The sequence below is a fragment of the Amphiura filiformis genome, chromosome 4, assembly GCF_039555335.1.
Source record: "Amphiura filiformis chromosome 4, Afil_fr2py, whole genome shotgun sequence".
Classification (NCBI taxonomy): domain Eukaryota; kingdom Metazoa; phylum Echinodermata; class Ophiuroidea; order Amphilepidida; family Amphiuridae; genus Amphiura; species Amphiura filiformis.
In genome coordinates, this window is record NC_092631.1 from 54976658 (window position 1) to 54997429 (window position 20772).

General features: G+C 37.9%; 2 protein-coding genes across 2 annotated transcripts in view; both read right to left on the reverse strand.

Moving 5' to 3' along the window:
* The window catches only part of LOC140151080 (uncharacterized), a 37371-nt gene extending 29291 nt beyond the window's left edge, over window positions 1-8080 (reverse strand). Inside the window, exons 1-3 of the mRNA XM_072173289.1 lie at window positions 7822-8080; window positions 3279-3547; window positions 1593-1717 (exon numbers count right to left, since the gene is read on the reverse strand). The gene's annotated coding sequence lies outside the window, so the exon portion shown is untranslated. The remainder of the gene's footprint in view (window positions 1-1592; window positions 1718-3278; window positions 3548-7821) is intronic.
* Window positions 1-19733, reverse strand: part of LOC140150269 (hyalin-like) — a 30681-nt gene extending 10948 nt beyond the window's left edge. Inside the window, exons 1-6 of the mRNA XM_072172273.1 lie at window positions 19721-19733; window positions 18778-19011; window positions 13209-13437; window positions 9186-9430; window positions 7822-8082; window positions 1593-1717 (exon numbers count right to left, since the gene is read on the reverse strand). Of these exons, the coding sequence (XP_072028374.1) occupies window positions 1593-1717; window positions 7822-8082; window positions 9186-9430; window positions 13209-13437; window positions 18778-19011; window positions 19721-19733 (1107 nt within the window). The remainder of the gene's footprint in view (window positions 1-1592; window positions 1718-7821; window positions 8083-9185; window positions 9431-13208; window positions 13438-18777; window positions 19012-19720) is intronic.
* Window positions 19734-20772: the final 1039 nt, after the last annotated feature.

Sequence of the window (20772 nt, forward strand, 5' to 3'; positions counted from 1 at the left end):
TGCAATGACCCCGAGGTCACACGGGGAATGTGTAAATATTGTGGCGGGAGCTATAATTAAACAGCCCATTCAACGATATGATCATGGCAGCATGTAGCGTCTGTTTTGATTACCTCGGGGGGGTTGACAATCGTTCCGAATGTCCTGCACGCATTCTACGCATCATGAAGAAGCTCCTACTTCCGGTAATACCGCACACAATTTATACTGGTGTCTTAATAGTGCAAATATCTCGCGACAATATCCTTCGGCAGGGCTGTCAACTTTTTGGAATTGCTTGGGGTGAGACAGAGACGTACCGGGATTTGCCGACTCCAATGTTCATTTTGTACCATGATTATTTGAGCCACGGCGCTCGAGAATGTGAAAAGGGGGGGGGTTGTAGGAGCAACAAATTATTCATGACGATGCGTGAGATTATACTACCTTGGCGTGAGACCGTGAGAAAGTGACCCAATGCGTGAGAGTTGACAGCCCTGCCTTCGGTTGTGATGGATATGGATGTACCGTACATACATATACTGCTAGTGTTTAAAGTGGGCAAGAATCCGGATAATTTCTGACCGGGTAGAAATTATACCGCAATGTACCGCACATCAACTCCCACTATAAACACGCTGTTTCTGGTTCTCAACCCTAACAGATTTTTAAAAAGTCCCGCTACTAAAATGCCATTTTATGAGTTACGTCTTTTTGGTTCTCAACATTCGATATTTTGGTTGATCGCGACATATTTATAGTCTTGTCGCTCACGATGAGCGGTCGATCGTCATTTGCCCGAATAAACTTACCAATTCAATTAAAATTCATAAATCAAAGATAATTTTTTTAATATCATAATAATGTTCTATTCAATCGCTGCTCACCAGCACTTCAACTAGCGTTAGCATAATTATGCTAACCCGGGATGCTAACGTACTACTATGCATGTTCTCATCGGTTTATTCTCATCGGTTTATTCTATACGCTATGGTTATCATGCTAAGCAGTATATCAGTGAAATTGAAAGTGTGAATCAGTACGCTGAAATAAGATACAGACTGCAAAAGAATTAAGCTACGAGTTATGTTCACCCCTGAATATCCTACATAAGGACAAATTATGTCAAACTTAAAACCAGTAGCCAATACCTGGTATACGCGGTGTACCCTTTGCCTCTGCTGTAAGATCACATTTGTCAAAATCATTTGAGAATTAAAGAAACGGTGATCGCAAACCCAAGAAGGAACGAAATCAAAAGTTGCATTTTAATATTCAGTGGAAAGCACGGCGCGGCGCTAGTGCTCTTGTTCGGGAACTATTTATGAACAAATCAATGGGGCATCCAATGGAGCAATCTGCAATTTTTGAATTTGTACCTAGCTTGGGATTAGGGATCACCTTGTCCTTACTTCTTGGCCGATCATACAAATGAGATCGTAAATCCAAGTTAAAAGATGCCGCTATTGGCTGCTGGTTCTAATTCCCCGTTCTAATTATGACACATCTCTCTTTGTTTAGGATATACAGTGGTAAAAATAACTGGTACCTTATTTCATCTGTTTTCTGTATATTAATGAATTGGAATGAAAGGTGTTAGTTATTTCATATACCTGAAACTCATCGCAATTATCAGTAATATCTGGTTCCGGATAGTTGACTAAAATAGTCCCGCTAGTCTCTGTAGTGTATTCTGTATAATTATTACAGTTGGTGATGTAAGGATCTTGTTCATCCACTACAAAATGAAAGACAGAAAAAAAATAATAGCATAATTTAATAACTAATTACAAATGGTATACGTATTCATTGTACGTGTCATTGACTCATTAATGATTTATGATAAGTATGATTTATGATTTATGTTGACTTACGCAAGTGATTGAAGTGAGCGATGTTAAATGTACATGTTAAATGTTAAAGCAGTAAAGATGACACCTTATTTTGAGAACACGAGTTCTCAGCTCTCGTAAAAACATCACACACCACTAATTGCAATAGAATCCGTTTCGCATGCGTCCATCTCCCAAAAACTTATACAAAACGTCAATCAAAAGTCCCAAAAAGTCCCACAAATCCAAAATGGCCGCTTATGCAGGGGTGAAATTTCTAATCTTGCTAAAAACCATACAAATGTATTGCTATCGTCATAAGGATTCAGAAAAAGTATAGTTTGAGTAAAGTATATTATCTCCGATGTACATTTCTTGAGTTATAGGGAAAAGGTCAAATGGCAAAAAAGGGGACAAAAAATATAAAAATGTGTATGATCTCATATTGTTTCGCTTGCATCAACATTTAATAAAAAGAATAGTTTGCCATATCTCAGTTGGTTTGGTAACATGGCAAAGAAGATCTAATCACATTGAGCCGTGTTGACCATGACCTATTTCGTGATGTTACCTATGTAACAAAATATCCAAAACAATACAATGCAACTTTTATCATTTCGATTTATTTTTGCCAAAGGAACAATTTGAGATCAGTTGGATTAAAATTCGACCATATTTCAATTGTAAACGCCCGTTGGCCCAAAATTTGACGTTTGACCACTTTGCCTATAACTCAAGAACTATATGTCGGATACTGGTCAAACTATATTTTTTTCTGAATCCTTGTGATGATAGCAATATATTGGTATTGCTGTTGACAAGATTTGACTAACTTTGAAATTTCACCCTGCATTTTTAAGCGACCATTCTGGATTTATGCAAATTAGGCACTGTTCCACTACTTGGATTTTTCAGGACTTTTGATGTGTTATTAAATATGCTTTTTTTTTTAAATGAATGGTGATCAAATGGATTCTGATGCAATTGGTGGTGGGTTAACTCCTTATTTTTCTTAATTTGACTAGCCTATTAGGTTAAATACCACTAATTATGTATTACACGGGTTTCAATTGGAAAATAGCTAATTTCTGGTGGAATTTTCTCATATTCAGAACTCTCACAGTTACTGAACCGTAAACACCTTAAAATGGCAGTGTGCCCTCGAAGCTGAAAGCTACAATATGGTAGGGCGAATATTTACTAAAACTGAAGACGTGCGTATGAATTTTGGTACTATTACAACAAAAATGTCATATAATGAGAGAAAATATACCATTTGAAGCATCAAACCTTAAAAAGTACTTTTTTGGTTATATAACTTGATCAATTTCAGCAATTTTAATGCAGTCTTTTCAGATGCCATAGAAACAAACGTCGTATTTCCATGTATCGCCCAGGCCTATTAGTGGTATGTAACCATTAGGATTACGACACGTCATCCAGGTCGACCAAAAACGATGTACTTACACTCAAAGGTGAGATAGAAACTGCACGTTCCAACATTGCCATTCCAATCTGTCGCCGTGTAAGTCACCAGACTTTGTTTTGGATTGCCATCTGGTATTTCCAGGAAATTGTTGGGACTGATATTGGAAGTAAAGGTTTCAGGAAGAAGATACACATTATCCTCTGGAACTGGTACAACCCATGAGCCCCTTGCTACCGCATCATTTGGACCGTAAATATGGTTGTATCAGACGGACAGAGAAGAGTTGGGGCTATATCATCGAATGGTCCTGAAAAGAGAAGCCAATACATTATAAGGAATCATAGCCAGAAAGTACATATAAACATTCTATAAACAATTTCGACGTTAAATTTTGTCGCTAAAAATTGTACACTAGACGAATTGAACCAGCTTCGATAAATCTGGGCTGAAGTTCGACACTACGGACAAAACAGTATAGTGATAGTCTTGATTAATAATATTTACGCACCTATCTGTTTTCATTCTTTAGGTTAACTTTTGCATGGTAAACACAATTTAAAAGACTATTTATTTAAATGTGGACGAATAATAGTCGGACAAGGGTGAGGCCGGTGGTGTCCGTAGGTTCTCAAATGTTGGTGGGTGGGGGTGTGTGGTGAGGGTGGGGGTGGTCGTTGGTGGAAGTGGAACACGTATCTCGATTCCCCCGGCTGTTCAAACATTTCGGTTCGCTTGTCTAGCCATAATAGACAGTGGCGTAGCCAGGATTTTTGAACCAAGGGGGCACAACTTGTAAATGTACCGACGGAAATATTTTTTGCCGACGGAAGATGTGATTTGTTGACCCAATTTTTTTTTGCATGGTTTGAAAAACTGAAGAAAAAAAAAAAAATAGCGATAGCAACATAAAAACATAAAATTTTTAGGTAAAATTCAATTTAATTTATTTTTCATCATTTTTTTCATAATTATCCCTTTTTCCTGTCATCCTGGGTGAATATTAGCCTATTGTTAACCCATTTTTTCACCAACACCTTCCGTCTACCGACGGCCTTGTATGAACCGACGGCCATGTGGGGGGGGGGGCACCGGCCCCCTGGTCCCCCACTGGCTACGCCACGGATAATAGCTAACCCAAAAATGTTCCCCGACTGGGTACAGTTAACCAATCGGGTACAAGTGGCCCCTCACCCTTGGTTCCACCACTGGGTGAAAAATCGAACATGGTTTCTGGATTCGGGAGTGAGTAGCAGACAGGAGTTCTTAAAGCAATAATGTGTGATTTGGATAAAGAATATATTCCTATTTAAATGTTAGATTTCACTGATCACAATGTCCCCTTTTGAGATCCATAAAATATCACATGAATGATTAAATTTCTATTTACAGAGCATTTTGTAATGTATTAACCCTAACACTGAGCACTGCTTTTTGCTATCGAAAGTTACAGAAGAAACGAAAAAGGGGAGAAGCTGAACAAAAAGGTCACTTGATCTCCCCGGGATTCGAACCTTAGACCCTCGGGTGCCAACCATACGACTACCGGCCGGTAGCCACAGGGGTTGCCCGGCCAGCGTATCATACTGCAGTTACTGTCCGTTTTCCTATACACAATACACAGTGCTCTCACCATTGACGCGTGACCTGTACAAATGATGTATGTTGGGAGAATGGACACTTGCCTAGTTAACATCACTGTGTGAAAAATAACCAGCCAATATTTTATTTATTCTCCAAAACTTCTAGCAAATATATTTCTCTAACATGACCTAAAATTACAGCTAGGTTAGATGTTCAGAAATGGTCGCACTTTTGTAAAATATGAGTGAGGGCAAGGCATAGCTAGCCAACTCCCCGTGTTAATTGAATGGAGATTTGACCGAAAATATTGGTATCGGACCGCTCACTTCTGAAGGATGCCACAAAAAACGGTAAAAGCTACATTTAAATTATTCTAAATAGGTTCTAGAAAATAAAGTTTTGTAACATCTCCTAAATTTTTAGCTAATTTAGATGTTTGGAGAGGGTCGCACTTTTGTGTTTTAGGAAGGATATGTAAACGACAGATAACACCAAAAATATGAAGAAATTATTTCCAAACTGTGTTAAGTCAACAATCATTATGTTGCTCATTTTGAAGAATGCTGGTTAATAAAAAGCAGGTCTTTGTCTCATTTCGTGAACAAAAGTACACATACCATTGTTTCCTTTCGTTTCCTTTATAATCGGTTACCCAACTGAAGCTATAATACGCAAACTTTATTGCGATATCGCACATGAAAACAGTCACATGTGCACAGCCAGAGAAGATCCGATTTAATCAGTTGAGCTGTTTCAATGAGTGTTATCTTGGTTTAATAGCTTTTAATGGGGTTAAGTCCTGCAAAGGTCGAGATGAATTCTACTGTAGACATGACTGCATCATGTATTCCTTGAGCATACGGCACCTAGGGTGATTGCGTCATCGCATCAAGTGGGGTTCATGCATGCGGGGTGGTTATCATCGTAGTATCTATGGGTGTTAGGGTTAAGCCCTATATTTACATGATTTACATGAAATTTTTTCATTTTCATACATTTCCTTCATGTTACATCGGTCATCCGACCTAGAGCATGCGCAGGTTGTTTGCATCATATTATATCTTAATCAGTTTCATTTTGGAGCATGATGCAGTCATGTCTACAGTAGAATTCAATTCGACCTTTGCAGGACTTAAACCCCATTAAAAGCTATTAAACCAAGATAACACTCATTGAAAACAGCTCAACTGATTAAATCATATCTTCTCTGGTTAAATACACACATCATATGTTTCTGCTTTTACACGTACAATGGAGCAATGCGCTGGGATTATAGTTTCAGTTGGGTGAACGATTATAAAGCGAGCGCTAGAGAACAATTGTGTGTGGTCTTTGTTTACGAAATGAGACAATACGTGCTCATTGTTAACCAGCGTTCTTGAAAATGAGAAACATGGTGGTTTGCAGACTTAACACGGTTTGAAAATAATTTCTTCATATTTTTGGTGTTATCTGTCGTTTACATATCCTTCCTAAAACACCAAAGTGCGAATATTTCCAAACATCTAAATTATTTTTCACATAGCGACGTTAACTAGGCAATGTACTATTACCTATAACATTAACTAAAACACCAAAGTGCGAATATTTCCAAACATCTAAATTAGCTAAAAATTTAGGACATGTTACAAAACTATATTTTCTAGAACTTTAGAAGAGTACTTTTAATATTGGCCGGTTATTTTTCACACAGCGACGTTAACTAGGCATATCCCCATACTTTTAACGTAGGCTATTTTGTAGAGGTCACGCTTCAATGGGAAAGAGCACTGTGTATTATGTATAGGAAAACGGACAGTAACTGCAGTATGGATAATTAATGTCATTTGTAAAAACTGCCTTTTCAACTATAAATTTTGTTCATTTTGAACAATGCCTATAAAAACGTAAAGTTTTTTTTCAACTCACGTTTTAGTGACGTTTCACCACTATAATACTAGACTAGTGGCTTCTTCAGACTGGCAACTCATCACATCTGACTGTTTCCTTTTATGGGTAACAGAGGTAACAGGAGAGACCGTAGAGGGCGTGATGAATTGGTCAAAGATGTTGTTGAGTGCGTTGGCCCCCTCGTTCTTGTTTATAGTTTTCATGTCTCAACAACATCGGTGTCTCCTGTTACCCATAAAAGGAAACAGTCAGATGTGATGATTTGCCAGTCTGAAGAAGCCACTAGTGTAGTGGTGAAACGTCACTAAAACGTAAATTAATATAGGAATTGTTCAAAATGAACCAAATTTACTGTTGAAATGAACATTCCTAATGAACTTGTTCAAAGAAAACTGCTTTTTCATTTTCTCCACTTTGCAGAATATTGCCTCTCTTCGAGTTCTAAAGTTGTTGGAAGTCATTACCACCCAAGTATAATGGCAAGTCTCATATTTTACCAAAAGGCAGACCCAGGACCTAGTGTTTATTCCTGCTCAAAACTAGCCATATGCATCATGTACTTTTGCTGCTGGACATTTTAAACACATGACTTTACTGTAAGTTAAAGGGCTCACCTTTTTGCGTGATTTGGCAGTGTCCCTAGTCTATTGATTTTATGCTAATGCTGTTACGTAATTAAGTGTGTGATATAATTTGTACATGTGTACGGTGTTTATGTGATCATAGAGAAATGCCATGAAAATAATCCATATGGGGTTACCAGTCAACTCTCATTCTTACCGACCCTCCTATTAGCTCGCCGATCGTATTATTATCATGATTATCATGAATATTGGCGTAGCTTCACACAGCTGGGACGAACGAACAAGACATTAGAGCACTTTAGACTTAGTCTTTCACGTGGTATTTTAGTACACCATTAGGCATTACATTCATGCAAAAAGTAGAAATTTGAGAAAAACTGAGGGCCTCGCTGAACAGCAAATCACACGTTATGGCTTTAATTTGTGTTATTATATAAATTACAAATGATGTTCCCCCAAAATCGTTTATAAAATATTTAAAAGCATAATGTTCAGTTTTTGTAATAATTAGCTTTCCTAAACTTACTCTGCACGGTGATAGTTGTAAGACACGAATGACTGTTTCCACCATTATCTATAAGAGTTAAGACAAATGGTGTTGTGCCAAGAGGAAATGGGTGATTTAAGGTATGGCTCATCGTGCTACTCGTAATAACTCCAGCTTCATCAAACACACTATCCACTTGTGGTTTTAGTTGGTCCTCTACGGATGCGGTGTTATCGGGAGGATTCAAAATTGCAACTATATCCGTCAAAGTACAAACAGCTCCCACCGGCTCACTATCACCTGTAATTTGAAATAAAATAAATAATAATAAACAAAAACCTTAACCTTAGCATACTAGTGTTGGATGTGTTTATACCCGTACTTTCACATTTTTGTGAAAGTTCCTGTGGACTGCACTCCGCCATAACTACGGTGAAGGACACCGGCTCAAATCCTTTGTTTGGAGCCAATCGATAATTTCATGCAGGGCCTCTATACAGGTTTGACGATCACGTGACAAATCGAATCTGTGACGTCAATATTGATATCGATATCAATTTAAGGCTGTTCCAGTTAAATTACATACCCATTAGCATTTTGGCTGTTCCATTTAATTTACATACTCCCTCTGAAATGATGGCCCCAAAATAGCTGTTCCATTTAATTTACATACTCCCTCTGAAAATGGCTGTTCCATTTAATTTACATACCCTCTGGAATTGTTTTCCCCTAATCAAATTGCATTGTAATTTCAATCTATCAAATTGCATAGCTTGATTGATTTGATTTGATTTGATTTATTGATAATCCAGGCAAACAAACATACAATAGCAGAAAAAAGCCTTAAAACAATAAACACAAATACAATAGTCAACGGGGTCCCTGGCGGATTCCCTAATAGCGAACTAAATCACTTTGAAGTGGGTCTCCGATAACCCCGTTGACGAAAGACAATATATATATAAAAAAGCGATTAAAAAAAAAACCCGCACACACAACACATTACTGATAAACTACGCGTTTTGCGCGAAAATGAAAACAAACTAAAAACAATTTCACTGGAGACATCATTTGGTAAGGTGGACCATAACCTGGGAAATGCGACAAAGAGGGAATTATGGAAAGCGTCAGTTCGGCTGCGATGGAAATGCCGGAAATCTATGTTGACTGCTTGTCTGGAGGAAAGAGTATTCAGCTTGATATAGTCAGCCCAGCTAATATTGTATTTATTCCACAGACATCCAACAGCAAACATAATGCGAAGATAATCAAAGCGAGAAAGAATGGTGGGAATCTCAAGGGTCTGGAGCCTTGTACTATGTAGGAAGGCCTAGACTGCCAGGGACCAGGAAAACAGTATCTGGTGAACCTTCTCTGGACCCCTTCCAGCTTATTTTTGTGACCCTCCCTGTTAGGAGCCCAAACTGGAGCACAGTACTCCAGGATAGGTCTCACCAGAGCAAAGAAAAGCTTCTTCAAGGTATCCGGGTCATTGAATCCAACCGTTCTTTGGATGAAGCCAAGCAAACGTTGGGCCTTACTAGTGATAGTATCAACATGGGGACCCCACTCAAGGTTAGAAGACAAGACAACGCCGAGGTGCTTATGAGTAGAAACGGTTTCAAGAGGGATATCACCCATCTGATATCTAACGGAAAGAGGACGATGGGATCTGGTAATGAGCATTACCACACATTTAGCAGCATTAAGGGGAAGCCTATTGATGGTACTCCACGTCCTGATTGCATCTAAGTCATTCTGAAGAATATCTTCATCCTGGGGAGATGTGATAGGTCTATAAAGGACCGTGTCGTCGGCATACTGTGGAAGAGACGATGAAACAAAACAGGGAAGATCAAGAACATGGACATTAAAAAGTAGGGGGCCAAGAATGGAGCCCTGTGGGACCCCAGACCTAACACAAATCCAGTCGGAGAATTCACCAAGGTATTGCACCCTTTGGGTTCTATTATAGAGGTACGAGGTGAACCATTTAAGCATTTGACCACATATACCATATCCATGAAGCTTAGACAGAAGAAGACTATGGCTGACCTTGTCAAAGGCTTTGGACCAATCAATGAATAAGAGAGAATTTTTATTATTTTTTTAAAACTTTTTTTTAAAAGAAATTTTATTTATTTTTATTTTTATTTATTTTTATTTATTTTTTCATTTTATTTTTTTGGTTACTCATTTAATGTTGAATGTTGAATTTAATGTTGTTAACATTTCAGTTGAAAATCCCTAAGGTTAAATAAGAAATTAAATAAAAAGAAATGAATGCAAACCAGCCCTTCAATACAAATTCTGCAATACATGTATTTCCATTAAAAGTCTGCTTGTTATCTCACGCAATTGAATAATAATAATAACCGTGTCCGATTGAACTGACACCAATTTTGTTCAGGAATATCTTGTTTCATATTACCAGAATAAAAAAAACATGCATTAATTTCGTGTTTTTTTCTTTCATTTCAGTAAATTGGAGAGCGTGGCGCAATTGTTAGGGTCCTTGCCTTTAGTGCATGAGGTCCCGGGTTCGATTCCCGGCGGTGGCGATTTGCTGGGATATTGACTTGGAAAAAAAAGTCTGAAATTAATTGGCAACTTCTGTAGATTAAAATTCATCTTCCGCTCTCCCCATGGTTCATTTAGAATTGGGTAAATGAATCATGAAAGTACTCCGTCCTTCGGAGGGACGTTAAGCCGTCGGTCCCGTGTACAGAGAGCCATACCTGTACATGTATCTCGCAGCCAGTTTCGAAAAGAGTAGGGTGTTAACCCCTGACTGTTCCCAACCCGTCCCGGTGTTCAAATGGACCCCAATGGAAATAAGCTTCAATAGAGGCTTTCTTAGGCTATCCAGGGTTGTCAAAACCCGAACAAATCAAATCAAATCAAAAATTGTACCCCAAACTCACAAGCAAAATCAAATGAAATCGCACACAATAAGAAAAGGCCTATATGCAGTGGCGTAACCAGACCTGACCTTCCGAGGGGGCAAGATTAAAAAAATTCCCAATTGCTGATCAAAAGTTGTAGTATTTATGTGCGAGCGTTTTGCCACTAAGCGTTTAACGGTGGGATCCAGGGGCCATAGGCCCCTGGTGGGGTACAGGGGCAAGCCCCGGCGGGGTTCGAGGGGCGGAGCTCCCCTTGATGCTCCTGGTTTTTGGCATATTAGAAGCTAAAAAATCAGCGTTTCAGAGTACAAATTTCACAATGAAAGTAGTATTTTTCTTTTTTTCTTTTTTCTTTTCTTCTCCTTCCCTTCCATTTCCTTTTCTCTTCTCCTTCCCTCTTCTCTCTTTCCCCTTTTCCCTTCCGTAATTTTTGCTCTCCTTCCCAGTTTTTTTTTGTGGGGGGGGGTAAGCTTCCCCGGTAACCCCACTGATTACGCCACTGCCTATTATGTAAAGTAACCATGCGGTATAAAAACCACTATGATGGTAGAAGCGGATACAAGTACAGAGAAATTTTGTGATACTTTTTATAATGTATATAGGCGCTAGATATCAATTTGTAAACTCAGTTTGAAAATGAAATATATGTTGAATTAATAATAATTATAATAATAAGAAATAATAAGAACAATGTATCAATAAACAAGAATTAAAATGAAAGATTGACTCGGTGAGACTTTAGGAGATTGGATGGGTCAAATTGACGCTAGTATTGGACAATATTAAACTTGTTGTATACAAGAAATTGAATTTAACTAACAACCATCAATAAATAAATATGGTAAGTAGGCCTACTCTCTAAATGTCAAGGATTGAAAAAGAGTGAATGAGTGAAAATAATATTTCAGTGATAGTAGAGAGGCCACTTTTTGGCTACGTAGAGTCTCGTGCAACATTTTTTTTGGACAAAGGTGACAACCGGGTTATAATTAATCGTTAGAGTCTCTTCTATCTGTTTAACCCGGCTGTCAATTCTAAAAAGTGACGTGAACTGAAATATTTTGATTGAAAAATGTGTTTTTGTCACTTTTTTCCAATTTCTAATTAAAAATGTAGACATAACTTCAAAAGAAAATTGACTACAATTTCATAAGGTTGCCCTAAATATAGAGGGGTTATGAATATTTTATATCTGTGAACAGCAGCACGGAGGCCGCATCAACAAGTCCCATGATTTAAGATTTGGAAAGGTCATATGTGATGCGATCAGGCAAAATCAGTCGGAACTCGGAAATATTGATTTTGAGATATAGCCTTACAAAGGAAATATTTCCCTTTGTTTCCTTTTGTTTTGGAAACTCTTTAATTGCTCATATCTTTGGAACTGGTTGTTCAATTTCAATGGGGTTTTCTGCAAAATACCGCTTTGTAAATAATTTTTACAATCAAAGAAACTGAAAATTTAATATTTCCGAGTTCCGACTGATTTTGCTTGATCGCATCACATATAGTGGTTTTAGAAATTTTTGTGCAACATTTTTGGACAAAACTCCCATAATGGTGTTAAAATTTATCTACACGTTCTGATCTTTTCATTTTACACGGCTGTCATTTCTGAAAAATGGCGTGAGCTGATATATTTGGGTTGCAAAATGCAGTTTTTGTGATATAATAGCTGTAACTTCGGAAGTAAATTAAGTATGAATTTCATATTTACCGTGGAGAACACATGTCACATGTATAATGTATATTCAATATTTGTTAACGAAAAAATAAATCTTTATGAAATATTTGAGGGAAAAGTATTATTTCGATGATTTTGTATGGTAAATATTACATGGTAAATCATGGAAAAATAGTATACCAAAAGTATACCAATGTATTGATATAAATGTGTACATCAAAAAGGTTAATCATAGCAACTTTAGGTTTTTGACCTATGGCCTCTTGAAAATGGCAATTTTTTGGCTTACAATGGAAAGATTTTCATTATTTGATAGATAAAATAATTGAAGGTTAGCAACTATTTTAAGCTGTTGTGATTTAGTTCACAGCATCTTGCGAATGGTAGTGAGCTTTGACAAAATTGCATTGATCATTTCATAGCGAGTGTGTACAAAATACAAAAATTCAAATATCACAGGTATACTTTGGTAGGTCCTGTGGTTTTTGAGTTATGTTGTAAAGAGGGCTAAAACAATAACACTTTTGTAAAACGTACATAACTCATTAACAACAATAGATCAAGCAAGTTGCCATAGTAATTGATTTTGTAGAATGAACTTTTTCAAAACATGAAAGTTCTATTTTTCAATAATATATTGATTTAGATGATGAAAATCGATTTTTTTTGGCTGCTTCGACCAACAACACATAGTCTACCCTTAATAAACATAATACTCTATGGTTTATACTTTATAATAATTAATCATACAAGTCTAACTATATCCTGTTCTTGAAATGAATGCTTCAATTATAACAGAACATGCAGTAAGAGACAATTGTAAACTTACATTTTACGTGAATGTAGAATGAGCACCAGGATTCGTCGGTGTCTGTTGAGATCTTGTATGATATCCTGTGATATCCACAAGGGATTTGCTACCAGATGGATCTCCAGTAACGTTCTCTACCTTTGCACCTGCAGTTGGAGATGTAATAGGGCCGTACGTGACGATAGCACCGTCTGCTGAACTGCCTGCGTCGACTAGTATGTTTTCGTTGGGACAACCTGACACTAGAGGATTACCTGAAAATAATCGAATAATCAAGTAAGATATATTGAATTCCCAACTTTCAAGACTTTTGGGTAGGATGTACTTGATGTTTTCCCCTTGGAAGCATTTTGACACCTTATTTGATACGATAATCCAGAAAACAATAAAACACCGGTCAATTTGATGTAGTGAGGTCCAGATTTGAAAGTTGCACTTACATACAATTATTAACAATACAAAAACACTCAGATATCATAACACAGATTTCCTTCCATTATACTGAATACAAAATCAATACAATTTACTGCAACTTTCAAATCTTGGGTTACATTGATTTAAACGTACGTCAATAGTTAGTCAATTGCTACAAATGAGGTGTCAAAATGTGCGGAAATAAATTCTGCTTTCAACGCATTTTACAGAATTTTAATACAATTGCCCGTTTTTGAATAATGGTCATTATTTAAGGGGGGTTAGTTACCGTTTTGAGATGTTTAGTTCGATCAGCTCATAATAGACGGGAATTGATAGGCTTTTACCATTACGCCGCAAAGTAGACCCATGTTAAGAGTAAGATAGTTGACCTGGTCTACATTGTGCGTGTTAGAGAAAGTAGACGAAGTATAGGACTTGAATTAATTATTCGCGATGTTCCTGGTGAGTCAATTGTCACAAGACAATTTTCGAAATGTACAGCTGAATCTGGACAATATACCCAATCTGGACAATATACCCAAAGATATTCGACGTCGGAAAAGCTGGTGGGGTAAGGAAACGATTACATTCCCGTAAAGACAAGCCATATCTACCTTCCCTCATAACTGGAAACGTACAGTCTTTAAACAACAAAATCGATGAACTAGCGGCTAATGTGAGCTATTTCCAAGACTATAAAAACATCTCCATTATGTCCTTTACTGAGACGTGGTTGACTGAACTTGATCAAGATGAACATGTTGCAATTGATGGTTTTAAACTGATCCGTGGTAATTCTAGAAAACACTACAGCCGTGTTCACACCGTCGGATATAAGTCACTTGATACAGGTAATAAGTCACTAATACCAGTTATAAGTCGCTTATTACCAGTAATAACATACTTATATCCGACTGTGTGAACACGACTTAAAAGGTCCGTAACCCGATCGACAGCATCATCCCTCCGCTTTTTTCATTGTTGATGAGGTTTTGGTATCACATAATAGATACTATTTTTCTCATTACTATCCTGAAATTTGACGCTCCAAGTCAATGTATTTCCGGAGAAATCATGAAACACAGCGGTTTTTACAGGCTACCATTTTGTAAATAATAAAAATTACTTCGGATTTCTGGGCAGGGAATTAATTGCGAATCATCAGTCTCCTCAACAGCTACTTTGGTTTCGCGTCATACACATTCTGTGAAAAAAGCGAACCATACTATTAATAAACTGCTGAGGAGACGGTGCGCCGTATTTAGTTATAAAAATTCCATGGTCGCCTGTAAAAACCGCTGTGTTTCATGATTTCTCCGGAAATACATTGACTTGGAGCGTCAAATTTCAGGATAGTAATGAGAAAAATAATAATATCAAGTATCGATTATGCTGCTTTGTGAAAAAACGAGAGCATTTTCAGCGTAAATGTGAATAAATAGCCAAATTTGCAATCCAATACCTTGGTATACGTGAATTGCATTCTGGGCAGGCAAGCAACAACCACAATTCCCGTTCATATGACGAATGCTGACATGCTGTACAATGCCCGGCCCGTATTGAACGGAAAATATTTGGGTTTTCTTCGTACCGTTTAAGAAAAAAAGGAAACAAAATATATTTCCCTTATATGTATATTTCAAATGAATATAAGAAGGTTTGGGTTAAAATGGAGAGGAAAAAAAACCTTCCGATACTGGGTTTTGAACCGGGTACCTCTCAGGTAAAGCACAATGCGCTAACCATAAAGACAATCCATATCCAAAACCAATAGGGTTGCCTCCCTTTAATAAGAGCGTTTATGTTAACGAACACTGGTGTCATCCAAACAATGCTGTTCTGAAACGCCATGCCTGTTCTGCTAACCTTATTATTACAAGCATCCAGTGGCGTAACTAGGGGGGGGGGGGGGGGGGGCAACATGCCCCGGGCGCTACCGTTAGGGGGGCGCCAAATTGACCAATTCAGCCAGGGCCAGCATCGATTCTGCGCCCCTCCAAGTGATGAAAGTCAAAATTTTCGCGCGCTTCGCGCGAATATCAACACAAAATCAATTGAAAGAACATTTTAAGACCGATATTCAACTTCTAGTAACTAAAATTAATTAGTGGTAGGCCTTATTTGTCCAAATATTCGCGCGCGGAAGCGCGCAATTCTTTCAAGAATTAACTGAAATTCTCGGGGGGGGATATGGCGCCAATTTTGTTTCTTGCCCCGGGCGCCACCGACCCTAGTTACGCCACTGCAAGCATCATTCGAATATACTGACTGGATTATGTTTATGTATGCTAATATACACAAGTAAATGAGAAACATGTGGTTTTAGACTTAACACAGTTTGGAAAAAGTTTTTCCATTTTTCAGCTCCCTGTCGGGCAGTCAGAACTTCATATTAATTTGCCATTGAAATTACACGTCCGACTGTTAAGAAATTTTGGAAGACTCTCTTCGGAAAAACAGCTCGACAACAGCTTTCCCGTGACATTTTTTACTTCGAATTGTAGTATGTTAAGGATGAACGTTATAATTCACATGTGAGCCTCTATGGCTATTATTGGGTGAAGGGTTTTCCCACCAGCCCACTAACTAGTCTATTGCCGATACCTACAGTACAGTGAATAAGGTCAATCATCAATTGGAGCGCTGTGTGTGCATTGAATAGGAAAAACCGACAGTAACGGATGGTTACAAGACAGAGCTGAGAAAGGTACAAACGGAATTAAAAAGAACTAGTATTAGGGTTGAAAAGAAGGCTTACAGGTCAAAATCCCCTCCATAAAAATGAACAAAATTGCACACAGGATTACTTCAATACTCTACTCTAAACATATGTCAGTAACCAAGCAGTTGTCCAACTGACACAACAGCAAAATGCACTGACATGGAACACCTTTCAAAATTCATATCCAAACAGATTTCTTTTGTTAGGTTCCAATTATTCGCCTGTGAATGTGGTCCCGGAAGCTGTTCCGTGTCAGTGCATGTTACTGTTGTTATGTGTCAGTTGGACAACTGCTTGGTTATTGACATGTGTATTGAAGTTATCCTGTGTGTAATTTTTGTTCATGTACAGGCGAATAATTGAAACCCATCAAAAGAAATCGGTTGGGATGTGAATTTTGGTCCAGGAAGGTGTTCCATGTCAGTGGATGTTGCTGTTGTGTTAGTTGGCCAACTGCTTGGTTACTGACATGTGTTTAGAGTAGAGTATTGAAGTAATCATCTTTGCAATATTTGTTCATTTTTATGGAGTGGATTTTAAGATATGACCTTGTGAAAAATTATAAGTTTCTTTTTGAGGCCAGTTTAGATGACAAGCTGAACTGGCATATACATGTTGATCACCTGGTTAAAAAACTCGTCGCATGTATCGTTTCAGGAAAACTGAATTTTTTTCATGTCAATTCTCGTATCCACGCTTTGTTTTATGATTCAGTTGTAGCAAGTGTTTGGCGATATTGTTTCCTTTGTTGGGGAGGGGACATTACCATAGGGGACAGACAGAGGGTGGAAAGGGTAATTAAAGAAGCTAGTAGAATCGTAGGCTCACCACGATAGGATTTCGAGACAGTGTACACTGATCTTTTGTTGAAGAAGCTCACCGCGATGTAATGGAAGATCCCCAACATCCACTCCACCATCGCTTGTCATATCATCATAACTCAAAAACTGGTCGTATGCAACTGCCGCGTGCAAATACAGACAGGTACCTGAACTTTTTTCATACCATTTCTAAGGAGCGTCTTTGAATTTCATGTTGCTTATAATACCTGTTTTTTGCTTGTTCTCTAATGTAGTTTATTTATGATCTCATGTGCATGTAATTTCCAGAAATGGATTAATTAAGTTTATCTTGACTTGAATTGACTTGCTTCAGCAGAATGAATTATTAGACATACCGTAGGAATAATGGATATTCAAAATTTTGGTGGTAAGGCTGTTTCGGTTTAACAAAGGTTGTAGGTGCGTCAGGAGGTGAGATTGCCAGGTTTTCATTACCTCAAATATTACCTGCATATCAGTGGCGTAGCCAGCACTTTTTCAGAAGGTGGAGAAAGTGGGGGTGGGTGGGGTGGGATTGGAGAGCCAACTTTTAAGGGTGGAAAAAAGTACAAAAAGGGCGAAAGATCTTACATATCAGGGCGGCCAGCATCCCACAGGGGGAAGGAGACTTCTCACAGGGGGAAGCTTCCCCTTGCCCCCATGGCTACGCCACTGCTGCCATTCTTGTATCTGGTACGTACTTCCTTGGCAATAAGTCCTAATGTCGACATTACTATCTCAAACAAGTCATTGCCATATCAAATTAGTAGACTTTCTTCGAAAAACAAAATGGCCGATGGAATATAGCAGTTGCGCACACCGACATCGCCTGGCTAATAATTATTTGGTGCAGCAGAGACACTAAAATGAATACACGGGATCGATACACGTGAATTGCTATGCACGATTTGATATCAGACGAAAATCTTCGGATACCGGGTTAGAAAATGATGAATATCTCCCGTAAATGATTTCGTCTCAAGAAACCAGATCTGGTCTCATACACTTGAAAATACGTGTTGAACAGATATGATAGTCGTTAGTTTGGGCTTTGAGAAACGGCCGTGAGTCTTGAACTCAAAATCTGACCAAAATCACTAATTTTATATTGCGTTGGTTTTGTATGGACTACACCGCGCAGGCACTACTCCAGTGGAGGCAGTATTACAATTGACCGCAATGTCGTATACAAGCTTACTCACACAGCGAGAAATCAATTACCCCGTCTATTGTCAGTAGCCTTAGTCAGGTCACTTGGCTAATTATATGCGTCTCATAAGGTCGGAATAAAATGACCTTTCGTGGCTGTGGATTCAACCTACCATGGCGATTTCTACCATGGAGATATCGGGGCGATGACACTGTGTTGCGGTCTAAGCGACAACCAGATCAGCCTCAGAAGGGCCGATGTGGTGATATGGACTTTGACTTGATATGGCCAATGTGTGTCAAAATAAATAGGCTGAAAACAATTTAAAAAAAACCCCATGTTTTTATGCTTCCTGTAATAAAATCACCAGATTTCATTATGTTACTTAGAAACTCTCGTCACTGGTATAACTTTAACATAATATTCCTACAAAACACTGTTTAATAACCAAGCTGTCCACATCATTAAACAACATGTAACTTACAATTATTAGGCACGGTAACTTCAAATTTGCAGTAGTTTTTAAAGCCATTTTTCTGGAATGTATAAGTGACTGTCGTTGTTTCCCCAGGTGGAAATGTCGTGTCAGGAAAGTGTAAACAATCTGAGTATATATTGGTCATTCCGTCTAAAGCATTTGCAGATGTTGGAGGAGTCCAAGTCACTCTTTGACATCCATCGGTTGGGCCTTGGTCTGCTGTTGGACAACCCATACATGCTGCAAATAAAATGATTTAAGTAATTAGACCCAACTGTCAGAGCATGCCCTACACATTTTGCAACTGAATGTAAATGACACTGGGTAACGGCGAACGGCGGGGAACACCGCAATTTTGGTGTAATTAGAATAGAGGGCGTAATCAAACTAGCCAGGGGCAATTTCTATTCATCCACTCGCTAGAGGCATGTTGTGATTTCGGAGGATTCTCTAGATTTTGTAATAAAGATTTCTAGAAACAGGTAACTGGTTTTTTTTACTTTTTGGTGAACATGACTTAAGTTGGGCAGTAGATAAAAATAAGACGTAGAGTAGATGTTAAGCATGGTTGTAAATTAAGTGGGATCCTTGTTTGTAACAATGAGATATTAACATGGGTACTAAAGCGGGTTAGTAGACATGGGGCACAAAACTGATACGTTTCGGTGTCGGGTAATTGCGAACGACCGTTCGCAATTTCCCGACATATGAAATGTCATTGTTGAGTGCTGAACGTGACTTGTATTTGACCTGTGGCTATAAAGGTTTATATTATTCCATATGTATCTATCAATTTAAGTTGCCTTAAATAATGGACAATACCATTCGTAATTACCCAACAGGGCTTTGGGTAATCGCGAACGCGACAATTTTGTTTAACAGGACATAAGTCCCCAGGGGAATGTGTTTTGTCAATAAATGTTTGACATTTTGTCAACTTCCTTCGTACTTTGTGGTTGCATCTTAACTTTAACAAATTATACCAGCATCTAATTTTTACTGTTATGCCTGATGGTCGTTCAGATCATGAGAATCTGCTTTGGAATCATCTGTATGAGATGACTTGCAAGTGCTGTCTCAGACATGAAAGTTAAAATAAAGACGCCACCTTTTGTCACTTAATATTTTCAAATTAGCTTTCTTGGTGCTTAATGCCCATAGCAGGTTTAATATGCTTTCAGTTAGCCATTTTTCTAATACAGACAATAAATGTCTTTTGGGCAATTTTAAGAAAAACATTCAATATGACGACAGTTTATTACTTTATGTACTTTATTTGCTCTAATCTTTTCTTCGCTAAAACGCAACGGTATTTGTTGGAATGAAGTTTTTTTTTCATTTTGTTCTATATTTAATATGTCAGCTTCAAATGAACCAAATTCCATCTGAAGTGACCAATTGTATTTTATGGTCATTTTAATTTGGTCTACTTATATCTTCTTTATAGACGTATGTACATATTATCTCCATTTTCGCGGTATTTAATCCTGATATCATTTTTACTTCGCCTGCAACAAATGGAAGATGATATTAAAACAACATTTTCACTCAAACTAGATAAGACCCTATGTTTTTAATCATGGAAATAGGGAATTTTTAAATGGCCCTCGCACATCTCTCTGTATGCGGGACGCGTAATTTTTTCTGCAACCATAACGAGACGCAAAATTTTATTAAACCTTAACCCTAACCCTAACCCTAACATTTACCCTAACTCGAACAATTACCCTAACCCAAACCCTAACCCTTTCCTATGTGTTCCTATGGGTTATAATTTTTTTGCGTCCCGTTATGGTTGCAGAAAAAAATTAAGCATGCGGGTTGCGTAATTATTTCCTGCAACCATAACGGGACGCAATACGATAACACATAGTACATACATGTATAAGTATGAGGCTGGATATAACACGAGTTTATTACCATTATTTTTTCCTCTTACTTAATAAAATAAAAAGAAATTTACTAGACTTAAAATTCTACAAGGGTTTACCTGAGGTTCGA